The sequence below is a fragment of the Ceratotherium simum genome, chromosome 10, assembly GCF_057802395.1.
Source record: "Ceratotherium simum simum isolate JZ-2026a chromosome 10, ASM5780239v1, whole genome shotgun sequence".
Classification (NCBI taxonomy): Eukaryota; Metazoa; Chordata; class Mammalia; order Perissodactyla; family Rhinocerotidae; genus Ceratotherium; species Ceratotherium simum.
In genome coordinates, this window is record NC_141909.1 from 62,576,558 (window position 1) to 62,590,233 (window position 13,676).

The 13,676-nt window shown below is 35.6% G+C and overlaps 2 protein-coding genes across 2 annotated transcripts in view; one reads left to right on the plus strand and one right to left on the minus strand.

The window, feature by feature from the left end:
* Nucleotides 1-10,136, plus strand: part of SERPINE3 (serpin family E member 3) — a 29,685-nt gene extending 19,549 nt beyond the window's left edge. Inside the window, exons 6-8 of the mRNA XM_004433680.3 lie at nt 6,915-7,001; nt 7,514-7,597; nt 9,997-10,136. Of these exons, the coding sequence (XP_004433737.1) occupies nt 6,915-7,001; nt 7,514-7,597; nt 9,997-10,040 (215 nt within the window). The 3' untranslated portion in view covers nt 10,041-10,136. The remainder of the gene's footprint in view (nt 1-6,914; nt 7,002-7,513; nt 7,598-9,996) is intronic.
* Nucleotides 10,137-11,023: 887 nt separating this feature from the next.
* Nucleotides 11,024-13,676, minus strand: part of INTS6 (integrator complex subunit 6) — an 87,244-nt gene continuing 84,591 nt past the window's right edge. The window contains exons 17-18 of the mRNA XM_004433678.3: nt 13,278-13,371; nt 11,024-11,647 (exon numbers count right to left, since the gene is read on the minus strand). Coding sequence (XP_004433735.1) covers nt 11,554-11,647; nt 13,278-13,371 — 188 coding nt within the window. The 3' untranslated portion in view covers nt 11,024-11,553. The remainder of the gene's footprint in view (nt 11,648-13,277; nt 13,372-13,676) is intronic.

Below are 13,676 nucleotides of genomic sequence, written 5' to 3' on the forward strand. Positions count from 1 at the left end.
TCTAACATGGGGGTCTCCAAACGATGGCCCACCACTTGTTTTTATAAATAAAGTTTTATTGAAAACAGCCACTCCCATTCATTTACAAATCATCTATGGCTGCTTTCCTGTTACAACAGCAGAACCGAGTAGTTGCAACTGATACCATATGGCCCACAATGCCTAAAATATTTAATATCTGGCCTTTTACAGATATGTTTGCCAACTAAAGCCCAGAATCATTTTACTCCTTCCCCATTTAAAAGTTACTCATCTCTTCCCTCATGGCATCAAATTATATTTTGCTGCCTGAAGAACTTGCTCAATATCATTTCAAGGCCCAACTTAGTGCAGTGACTGCACTGAAGAATTTAACAGAGAGCCTCAACAGCAGACTCAACCAGGAAGAGGAAAGAATCAGTGAACTAGAAGATAGGTCACTTGAAATTATCCAGTCAGAGGAGCGAAAAGAAAAAAGACTGAAAAAAAAGTGAAGAAAGCCTATGGCAGTTGGTAACATTCACCAAGAGAAACAATATATACACTATGGGAATTCCAGAAGGAGAAGAGAAAGAGAATGAGACAGAAAGTCTATTTAAAGCAATAACAGCTGAAAACTTCCCCAAATTGGGGAGAGAAATGGGCATCCAGACTCATGAGGCCCAAAGGACTCCAAATAGTCAGACAGGACTACACTGATACACATTATAATTAAATTATAAAAAGTCAAACACAAAGAGAGAATTTTGAAAGCAGCAAGAGAAAAGTGACTTGTCACATTCAAGGGAGCCACCACAAGATTATCAGCAGATTTCTCAACAGAAACCCTGCAGGCCTGGAGACGGGGGGATATATTCAAAATATTGAAAGAAAAAACCCGTCAACCAAGAATACTACAACAAGCAAAGCTGTCCTTCAGAAATGAAGGAGAGATAAAGACTTTCCTAAACAAACTGAAGGAGTTCATCACCACTAGACCTGCCTCACAAGATATGCTAAAGGACATTCTTCAAGCTGAAATAAAAGGATTCTAATTAACATTGTAAAAACATATAAATGTGTAAAAGTCACTGGTAATGGTAAATATATAGTTAAAATGAGATTTTCTAATATTATAACAGGGGTGCATAGTTAGAACTAATCAACAAATTCAGTAAAGTTGCAGGATACAAAATCAACATGCAAAACTCAGTTCTGTTTCCATACATTTATAACAAACTACCTGATAAAGTAATAAAGAAAATAATCCCATTTAAAATAGCATCAAAAACAATAAAATACTTAGGAACAAATTTAACCAAGGAGATGAAAGATCTGCACACTGAAAACTACAAGACATTGATGAAAGAAATTGAAGAAGTCACAAATAAATGGAAACATATCCTGTGTTCATGGATTAGAATAGTAAATATTGTTAAAATGTCCATGCTACCCAAGCCATCCATATATTCAATGCAATCCCTAGCAAGATTCCAATGGCATTTTTCACAGAAATGGAAAAAACAATCCTAAAATTTGTATGGAACCACAAAAGACCCCAAATAGCCAAAGTAATCCTGAGAAAGAAGAACAAACCCAGAAGCATCACACTTCCTTATTTCAAACTATATTACATGGGCCGGCCCCGTGGCTTAGCGGTTAAGTGCATGCACTCTGCTACTGGCGGCCCGGGTTCGGATCCTGGGCGCGCACCAACACAATGCTTCTCCGGCCATGCTGAGGCCGCGTCTCACATACAGCAACTAGAAGGATGTACAACTATGACATACAACTACCTACTGGGGCTTTGGGGGATAAAAAAAGGAGGAGGATTGGCAATAGATGTTAGCTCAGAGCCGGTCTTCCTCAGCAAAAAGAGGAGGATTAGTATGGATGTTAGCTCAGGGCTGATCTTCCTCACACACACAAAAAAAGACATTTCAGTACTTAATAAAGCTAAAAAAAAAAAAACTATATTACAAAGCTATAGTAATCAAAACAATATGGTACCAGCATAAAAACAGACATGTAGACCAATGGAACAGAATCGAGACCCCAGAAATAAATCCATGTATATACAGTCAACTAATATTGGACAAGAGAGCCAAGAATACTCAATGAGGAAAAGATGGTCTCTTCAATAAATGGTGTTGGGCAAACTGGATATTCACATGCAAAAGAATGAAACTGGACCCCTATCTTACACCATCCACAAAAACTAGCTTGAAATGGATTAAAGACTTAAATATAAGACCTGAAATCATAAAACTCCTGGAAGAAAACATAAGGAAAAAACTCCTTGACATTGGTTTTGACGTGAATTTTTGGATCTGACAACAAAAGCACAAGCAACAAAAGCAAAAATAAACAAGTGGAACTACATCAAACTAAAATCTTCTTCACAGCAAAAGAAACAACCAACAAAATGAAAGACAACCTATGGAATGGGAGAAAATATTTGCAAACCACATATCTGTTAAGTGGTTAATATCCAAAATATATAAGGAACTCATACAACTCAAGAGAAAATAATAATAATCCAATTAAAAAACGAGGAGAGGATCTGAACAGACATTTTTCCAAAGGAGATATTTAAATAGCCAACAGGTACATGAAAAGGTGCTCAACATCTCTAATTATCAGGGAAATGCAAATCAAAACCACAATGAGCTATCACCTCACACCTGTTAGAATGGCTGTTATCAAAAAGACAGGTGATAACAAATGCTAGTGAGGATGTGGAGAAAAGGGAACCCTTGTGCACTGTGGGAATGTAAATTGGTACAGTCACTATGGAAAACAGTATGGAGGTTCCTCAAAAAATTTAATGTGGAACTATCATATTTTCCAGCAAGTCCACTCCTGGTACATATCCAAAGGAAACGAAATCACTATCTCAAAGAGATATCTGCACCCCCATGTGCATTGCAGCACTATTTACAATAACCAAGACATGGAAAAAACCACAATATTTCATTGTGGTATATATATATATACCACAATGAAATATTATTCAGCCATAGAAAAGAAGGAAATCCTGCCATTTACAACAACACGGAAAAACCTTGAGAGTATTATGCTAAGTGAAATAAGTCAGACAGAGAAAGACATAGTGATCTCATTTATAAGCGGAATCTAAAAAAACCAAACTCATAGAAACAGAGAGTAGATTGGTGGTTGCAAGGGGTCGGGTTGCAGGGGAGGCGGGAGGAAATGAGTGAAGGTGGTCCAAGGTTACAAACTTCCAGTTACAAGTTCCGGGGATGTAATGTGCAGCACGGTGACTATAGTTAATAGTATTGTATATTTGAAAGTCACTAAGAGAGTAAATCTTAAAAGTTCTCAATACACAAAAAATTTGTAACTATGTGAAGTGATGGGTGTGTTAACTAATCTTATTGTGGTAATCATTTTGCAATATACAGTCATGAGCCGCATAACAATGTTTCAGTCAACGACGAACTGCATATATGACTGTGGTCCCATAAGGTTAGTACCATATAGCCTAGGTGCATAGTAGGCTATACCATCCAGGTTTGTGTAAGTACACTTTACGATGTTTGCACAATGATGAAATCGCCTAACAATGCATTTCTCAGAATGTAGCCCTGCCAATTAGTGACGCATGGCTGTATAGATATATCATCACATTGTACACCTTAAACTAGTACAATGTTATATGTCAACTATACCTCAATAAATCTAGGAGGGCAGGAAAAGAAAGGTGTGAGGAGTGGACTAGAGAAGAATGGAGAAAGCAACCAACCACAGCCTAGTTTCAGAGGCCATTTCAGATTCTTTTTAGCACTCTCTATATCCTGGGCTGAGTGCTATGTGACGCACACTTTCTATCTTTTAAGTGATAAGATGAGAAAGATAAACTAGAAGCAAATTCTGGCAATGAGTTTTTAAAAGCCAATAGTAAGTAATAATAATCAGAAAGACAAAAGACACAGCAAATGATGTGTTTATCCTGCCTTATGAGAAGCTGCGGATCAAATGGAGGGACATTGATTCACATTTTGCAAATCTTGTGTTACACCATGTCATGTAACTCTTAATCCTTTTGAGAGTATGACCAACCACACATAAAAAATGATGGTCTCCACTAACAAAGGGGAAGGGAGCACTGAAACTATCATTTGGATGAGACTTGCCAAAGACCCATTCTGTGCTGTGCTCCTATGATTCTACAGACACCAACCAACATTTCCTTACAAGGCAAATCAAATTAAAGAACATTAAAGCAGCTGTTTTAATGGGGAAAAGAAACAGATGTAAAGTGTGAGGAGTGTCTATTATTCATTAATCCAACATTGAATGAACACATATATGTACCGAGCATTATTAAGCTAGTTAAACAAAGTAAAAAATATTTAAAATGAATAAGACAGCTTTTGCCTTCTAGGAGCTAACAATCTAAAAAGGAAGGTTGATATGTAAACACTTGAGGAAGATGTTATGGAAAAAGAGTGGAGACTATGCCAGGAGGGAGGGTAAGAAGAATCTTACCCCTTTGCTTTGGATATTAAAATGCAATATAAAAGCAAATGGGCTTATGGGGGGCTACAGTTTCCCAAGGTATGTTCCCCAGAATGCTAGTCTGGTAAATTTGGAGACAGATGGTGCGGATAGTTCCCTGGTTAAAAACTACATGTTATAGTCCTCCTGTAGAGATTCACTACAAACATTAGCAAAATAGCAGCTCTAAGAAGTCCACTACTAAAAACAAAAGCACAAAACTGTTCAATCTGCATTTCCCATTTTAATTAATCATGGAACCCTTTATGCCGAATAGCACCTATAAACAATCTTAGGAACAAATTTTGGGAAAACAGGTTGTATGATCCTCAATGGCACTAAGCAACTACCAAGACTGCAGGAGAGGATGAGCCCAAAGCCAGGACAATCCCTTTGTGCTTGACCTCTTCTAGGTTGATTTCATTAGTTGCATAACATTTCAATAGCTTCTTTAAAAAAGCAAGTAAATGGGGATCTGTAATGCAAGATCAAGTAAGAAGAAAAACACAAACTCACAGATGACTCCTGAATTCTTATTTTGATCACAAATGTTGGTCTTCTGAAATGTTAACTCTTACCAGAGATAAAATTTAAGGGATGTGAATGCTGGGACATGACAGGCCATGGGTCTTGGCTCATGGCTGTGCAAACGAGTAAATGTCAATTATTGGACAACTCCCGCAGTCTGATGGAGAAAAATTATTTAAATGAAACTCTTCAGTTGCAGTTTCAAGAAATTGAAATAGCCAAGCCCATCTAATCAAAGACTCATTCATACCAATTGGTCCCATTTCTCACATTGTGCCAAGATGCCTAGACTCTAATACAAACACATTTACTATATTTTAGCTGATAAAGGGTTTCTTAGCGAACTTCTGCTCATTTCATCAACATTTATATAAAATGTTCAGATACCACACTAGACAGTAGTCATAGATTAGCAAAACCTTCTCAAGACCATCAAAGAACCTTTCTTTATCCACAAAATTCTTTCTAATTTTGGCACTGTACTCAATCAGCTAGTGAGCGGGGGTAATTATTAGAGAATTTTGTTTCTTTTCTACAAGATCCTGCAGAAAAGGACCAACTGCTAAAATAAATCAGATTCTTCACTGGTTTTAGGACAAGTGACACCAGGTGAATGTTTCCATTGATTTTTCCCTTCCTTTGGCCCTTGTCTGGTCCCCTTCACTGATGCTGGAAAATAACTCTTCCTTACAGTGAATACAGCCAACTCACAAGTTTCTGTGTATATGTATTTGCAAGATGGATGAAATGCTACATATTCTATACTGTGGGCTGGTTTTCTTCTCTCACGACATTCATTTGCCATCTCCCTGAATGTGCATGAAAAATGCAAAACAATTTAAACATTAGTCTAAGATGAAACAAAGAAGCTCCCTCAAAATACAAGATGTACATCAAAATGATTAAGACATGCCACGGATCCCTTTCCAGTAGCATGCTTGAGTTGACTAAAATACACTTTCTAAAAGGTGGTAGTGTTTGTGTGGAGGAGTGGGGTGGAAATTGGCACTGCACTGTCAGAAAACCTGCATATTCCTAACTCTCTTCTTATCAAATGTGTGGCCTCAGATGACTTACCAGCTCACTCTAAAATGAAAGGGTTGGACTGAATGATTTCTAAAGATTCTCTAGTTCTAAAGACTCTTACTTCCACTCTTTATTGTATTATCAAGTACCATTTCATTGTGGAGAGTTGTTTAAAAATGATTAATGGTTAAATTACAAAGATCTGTCAATTCCTCTAATTTATCACTCATATTCCTCTTTGAAACTGTTAGCACAGAACAATTATAGTTCTAACCTCTCATTTTCTTTGCAGATTCTAGTCCATGGAGCAAGTCAATTGCATAACTGATATACCACAGAATGCAGTCATGCAGCCTTGGACACATTTTTGATATTCAATTATGCCTTTTAAAGCCCAGAGTACAAACCTCTGACTTTGTCCTTTAAAAGTAGCTCTTAAAATGCAGTTCAAGAAGGCATTCAAGGGAAATCATCTCATAAGCTTGCTGAGAAAGCAGGTTCCTGGGCTCCAGAATCTAGATTTTAACACATACTCTGGCAATTCTTATGACCACTGAAGTTTTAGAAATAATATTGGCTGAAGGAAAGATTTAAATATTAACTGGAAATTATCTTTGAAAATTAACTACTGAAAAAGTGGGCGCAGCTCCGAATATTAATTTGGTAGGAACTATTTATTAGATAATTTATCAAATTTAAGGTTTTAAAAGTTGCAAGAAATATGGAACCTTAAGATTTTTCCAAACAAATCTCTCCCTAGCTACACAGTAAGCAGCATGAGACTGAAACTAAGTACATTCTTTAAAAATGTACTCAAATTCTTAAACTAAATGCATCAAAAATGCAAATAAGCAATTCACATTTTTATTTCCTGGGGTTAGGCCAAGATGGCTTTTATGTTTCTGAAGCGATCCACACAGCCAAGATTGAGGTTTCAGAGGAAGGCACCAGGACATCTGCAGCCACAGGTACGTTCACAAGGGGAAGTCAGCGATACTTGGTCACACTGCCTCCCCACATCTACCTTTGTTAGATTTATCCAGTTCAACATCCCTACTTCTAAACCTTCCCACTAAAAACCCTCAAGTCCAGATGTAGCGTACATCATTTTTCAAAAATAAATCTTAACAGAGAGCCAAGTTTTTGAAAAATGATGGGAGAAAAGAGGTATCCATTTTGAAAAGGATTTGTACCATCATCCCCATAAACAAGGAAGAGAGTCATTCTGAAAATTAGCTTCAGTAAGGAGTTTATTTCATGGAATATTTTGAAAATAGGACACAGGGTTGGCTAAGTAGTATCTTTTTAATTTTCCCATTTGCACCCCCTCATAACACTAAACAATGAAATATCATTAGGCTGCTTTTATTTCTTCAAAAATGAACAGATGTAACTGACTTCGTATCCAATTTTAATAGTGACTTTCATCAAATGAATAGAAAATGCAACGGGATTCTTCTATTCTTTCTCACTCCTGCAGCTCTGCTGTTACTGAAAAGGTCTCGGATTCCTATTTTTAAAGGAGATCGACCATTCATCTTTTTCCTGAGAGAATCCAACACAGGTATTAAGGTATTTTTTGATAGAATTCATATAAATTAAATATTTATCAGTGTCTCTCTAGCAACAAGGACTCATTTGTCCACTGGAGCCTAAAACAAGCATTCCTTCTAGCTAGTTTCTATGGTGCTTCAGAAGCTTCCCAGTTGCTGTGTCAGGAATCCTGAAAAGGGGGAATATTTCATAACTACAAAGGAAACTAATATTCTCTGTGGGTTTTTTGCCTTCTCTTTCTCTCAGCTCATTTATAGTTGATGTAGATTTCTTTTTTCAAATGTAGGTTTCTACATCTGGGGAGACTTAGAAAAATCATGAAAGTAAAATGATAATTCTTGACTTTTTTCCCAGCTGTTGCTTAGCTTTCTCATCATTGTAGGATAGAAGATGGTTCCTTCAGGCCACTAGAGTATCCAAGTAGTCCTTTCTCAGCAACCCTAGTATTCTAGTGAATGCACCTGGATTTCTACAGCTTTTCTGTTGATGTTTCTCAAGCTTTTCTCAAGCTGAAATTACACAAAAATAATATTTGCCCTAGCACTTTTAAGCCCCGCTATACAACCTCATCTTAATCCAACGATGGTATTGTACAGGCAAAGCCTTAGCACATCAGAAGGACAAGCAGAAGTCCTTTAAGCGTCAACAATATTGAACAAAGTATTCAAATTATTTCTCTTAATGTCCCCCACCCCCAACAATTATCAGCCTAGGAAGGAAAAGAGATTCTCAGTAAAGAGTTGTTGGCAAGTCTAAACAATGTGTTAAAAAGAAATAGGATGGAACAAGACTAACAAAATCAAGCAAAAGTGGATCTACTTTAACTAAACATCAGGCATTATTTTTATTTATGGAGAGAAAGTCAAAAGTCAGAATAATGAAAATTACGCATAGGTTTTACACAAATTGTTAAGAAAATACTGTCAACATCATTTTATCTGAGAATCATTTGCATACTGCTGACACTTGTGCTAGAAATCAAAGGAACACTTTTGTGACAAAAAGGATGAAGATAATCATTCACTAGGAAATAATTGATTTTGGGATTATTTGGGAAGAAAAAGTCCATCAACAGAATATATCCTTCTACTGTTTCACCATGGTCATCCCAGCTCCATATTTATTAGATGAAAATGTCACTTATCACTCAGAACAAGCAAGAGAAAACCCTCTCTTAGAAAGGATACACGTCAAAAAATGAAAGATGAAAAAAATGACAGGTTTCTACTCCTTCAAGAAACAGACAGACAGGACTAAACTTGAACAGAAAGGTCATTGCCAAAAGCTGATAGCCAATCAAGGTTGCTGACAGTTAAACGAGAATGATTTCTCTTTGGGAATTCAACTGCATAAAACATGAAATCTCTGAACTAGTAAAGGACACACCACTATTTCAATGATATGAGTTTTCAGAACTGCCTTAGAAAACAGAGTGAAAATATAAGGCTAATCCAAAGCCAGTTCCATAACCCGCCGCATGTCTAAATATAGTCCTTGTGAATTCACTGACCTGTCTTTCTGGGAGGTACCTGCCTGTACCACACAAGGCAAAGGGGCTACTCTTCTGGTGACAGGGGTATTGAAGAGATAGAAGAAGTAAGTCTCAGCCTTTTGTATACCAAATTGATAAATCTTACTGACAAGGGCAAATAATGACTCAAGTGACAAATGGGACACATACGGGAACAGAAAGACAATCGATCTTAACCTCAAGATTAACCTGTTGGAGAATATCATTTGTCCAGCCTAAAGTCATCCAGTGATCTGAAGGGCCTAAAAACATGATACTTCCCTCATATATACACCCCTCCCCTTTGCTTACAAGAAGACTTCTACATAAAAACCTGCAAGAGATGGGATATTAAGCTTGAGTTTCGATAGGTTTCAAACCTAATAACCAGGTTTGGGGATGAGGGTGTAGAGTACAGTGGCAGAGAGATTAAGGACAAAAAGAGGAGCCTGAACAAAGTGCTTCTTCCCAACTCCCTCTAGGGTTCATCCCAGAAAATGTATTCAAGTTCAAGGGTCTAAAGGACTACTACCTCACGAGCAAACTGTGGAACGGAAATAAGAACTTGCTGATAAGGAAAGCTGCTAAATATTGGAATAGGCTGAATCCTTTTCCTAAATATTCTTATTAAGTATGAACTTTTATCTAGATGACTTGTAATCCCTTCTATTAATCTCAGAATCTAAATATATATAATTTAAGACCAGACAATATATTCTCGATTTTGTGTAGCTCTTGTTGAATTTAGCAATGTGACTGCAGGTAATTACCTAAACAATTCCATCTATTAAATGGTATCCTGCTTTACTTAAAGGTATTTTGTAGAGGTAAAAAAGGTTTAAAGAATTGCATATGAAAATACTAGATAACATTACATTAATGCTTCTTTTTCTTGACAGGGTTTGTCTTCAGTATTGGGAGAGTGTCAAATCCCCTAGACTAAATTAACAGATCTCAAAAGCATGTTCTCCACTTTCATCTATGCTTTTCTTCATAAAAACTTACAATTTCATTTTGCTATACCCTTGAAATTTAAAAAATGTTCTGCTAAAGTGTAAAAAGGGTATGTGATTTTCAAATATTATGAACCTAAAAATACTTCAATTTTACTATAATTTTATAAATTTATTTTGCCCTCTCTTAATCTAAATGTATTTTAACCTTCTTTTCTATTGGTTACCCCAAAAGCACTACAAGGCACAGGAGTGATCTATGAATGGTGAGTGAGTCAGGTCATAGGGTCACTTCCTCAATAAGGACATGCAAGGCCCTTTTGGACTGAGGGTGGACCATGAGTAACGTGGGTTTTTCCTTATTCTGGGTAACTCAGAGAGAATGCGAAATGAGCAAAGCCATCTTAAATGTGTTTCCTTTCCATTTAGTTTCTAAATAAAACGGAGAGTTTAAGGGTGAGACTAGCAGAGCAGAACAAAGAGATCCCCTTTGAAGCCCCAATCTGTTGTGGGCCTTTTGTAAGCATGGCATTAAGCTGCTAAAGGCTAGACATTTCAGAGTTATGCGGTGTACTCCAAACTTACCACTCCCTAACTAAGCTTCAACTTAGCGCCATCCACAATCCTAGTGAGAAAGACAAAGGGGTTGAAGGGAAGTAAAAAAACCAATAACGTCCAAAGGTGTCTGCTTTTTAAACAGCTTTTGAAGAGTCTGCCTATCTGCCACCAGTATCGCTGTTTGCATTATCTAGGCAGAAATGAGTATGTTGGTGTGGCCAATAAAAACTAAGAACATAGAGTAAAAAGACAATGCAGATTATGTAACATGTAATTACAGTTAGGTTTAACAAATACGAACTTCAAGTGGTGTATTTTTCCAATGCTAAAAAGCAAGGCCTTTAAAATTCCATTATCTTAAGATGGTTTTAAATGATTACTTTAAATGTGATTATTTCCTAAACCACACAAGAGTAAAATAGAGCATTTATTGATGGAATAACAAAAGTGCTTTTCTTAAATATTCTTCAAAATACATTTGTACAACTTACAATAATATATCCAAAATAACTGTATATACAAAACATTACCTAGTTTTAATGTATGTGCTTTTTTCCCCAAAAATTACAAAGTAACTTCTTCTTTTTTATTTTTTTGGCAAAGTTCAACCTTAACAGAGGTGACAATTTTAAAGGTTGGTTTAAGAAAATAGAACCTGAGGGAAATTGACACGCAAGAGTCAATAACAAGCAGAAGATTTGGAGGAATATTTTTAGTTTGCTAAATAAAAATGTTTTTTAGAGTGATACTTTTCACATTACAAAAATAAACCAAAATGAAGAAAAGGTCACTGTAAAATGATGGAAAAAGGATCTGTAGACTTGCTCTTAGTATTTCAAATAGCCAACAATGCATGTCAAAAAATGAATGCAAGATCACAACAGTCTTGTATTTACTTTGTATTTGGAGAAGATAGTGAAATAAGTGGCCACATTCTGTTTTCTTTTAATTGCTATTAATATGGTTGATCTGATTGGCTCTTCGATGAATTTCATCCAAGAAGTTCTCCAGTTGTTCTATTAGCATTCGTTTTTTAAACCTGTATAAAAAAATAAGTAATAGCACTCTCAATTTCCTTTTAACAGATAGTTATATATCAGTATAATGTTCTTTTAAAAAGAGAGAAACTGCGTTGGGAAGATTTTTCAAAGAGAAATGAAAATGAAAAACGAACAACTTTATGATATATAAAATCTGTTGGGAGATTAGCAAATTATTTTATCAGTACACTATTACAGTTTGTTCCTAAAACAAACAATCCAGGCATAGGTACAATGGGAAAGAGGTTATTCCTCCCACAATCAAACAGAAAAAGAAAAAAAACCCCTATATACACACAAGGGTTACAAATATTCCAGCAAAATTTGGGATCCCAAAACAATGACTCCAACAGCTTCTCCTTATGCTCCTTGAAAGCTGAATGTTGAAAGGAATGTGAACAAAGTATGAATATAATCCCCCACAAAATGGAAGAAGAAATGAAAGTTGAGCAGTAGCATGAAACCATGGTGTTCTACTATCACAATTTGAAAGCTAGCAAATCAAGGATAATTAGACATCTGTAATACAGGATATAGCAAACAGTTCAAGTTCAAGGGGCAATTTTTGAAAATTTTCCAGTAATAAATATAGCAGACTAAAATTGCATTCGTCTACATAAGTATTCATACTCCTGATGCTTTTTACAATATCCAAAACACTGCCCAATCTATACCTACTTCCTCTCTGCCTGTAAACTAATATGAATAGCCACCATAGTATTACACAACTCTCTAAAAGGTGGCAGAAGTAGAGTGCAGGCACCAGGAATATAGCTAAATCCATAAAGAAGTTTGAGCTGACAGAATGTTACATAAAGAGCATAAATACTCAAAATAAATAATATGAAAAGTACGGCCTTATCTTGAACCTTCAAAGTGGCCAATGCACTAGTCACTTAAAAAAAAAAAAAAAAAAGAATTAACTGCGTTATCTAAAAACACTTTTATGTGTAGCATGGAAGAAACTGGGAGACTAATTAAAGGGTGGGTATATTAAACCCTAAGTTTTCTTACAATATTAAAATTCTAAAGGCCTTAAAGAAAAAATAAAATAATGCTTTCCGTACTCACTAAACTCATACAACTATGCTTTTCCAGTTCATCGCACTTCGTAGTTACCATTTATAATCTTGATCCACATTTCTTATACTAAAGTACATAATCCTAGGCTACTGAAGCAATCAGAATAAGGCCCATTTGTCCAACTCTGGTCCCCTTAATTACATGTTTTCCCATGTACAAACGAACTGCATTCAAATATTGCCTTTCAAGGTTATTTCTAATCACTGATCAATATTAACTGTAGTCCAAATATACAAGGGAGAAAAATTAAAGGCTATAAAATATAAAGACACCAAAAAGCCACAGAGCAGGATAAATGAGAATTATGCAAGTATCTAGTAATTTGTAGGGAGAAAAGATCCATAATTTCTGAAGAATTTGTGTACGGCTATTTTTTAAGTGAACTTCTTTCAATAAACTAAAAAAAAAAGAGAAGTACTTATATACACGTGTGTGTCATATACATGCATAACAACAGAAGTACAAAATAAATACTGTTAAAATACTGACTATATAAACTGGGGACTCATTTTATTATCATTTCATAATGTGAAATAGATTATTTACCTTGATGCTTCTTTAATGACATTTTGTAAAAATATTAGTCTTGTTTGTAAACTGCCTTGCACATGCTTCAGTAAAGTGAAGATTCTTTCATATTCTTAAAACAAGAGAAGCAAAAAGAAAAATTAAGTGGCTTTCCTTTGCATTCTTATTCAATATTTTTCTATTGTAGTTTACTACATGAAGATATACTAAGACAAAAATAAAAATATTCTATATAAAATTTTCACTGCTCATTAGAGATTTTATAATACATATATTCCATCATATATCAACAGAGATAAAATAACTTGTCAAACACTGCTTTTTTGGTAAAAGTTCCCATTAAGGTATCAAACACAAAGCTTAGAAGGATGAATAAATAGCTTTTTGGTAGTGCCACTGAAAAATAAGAAGTAAGTG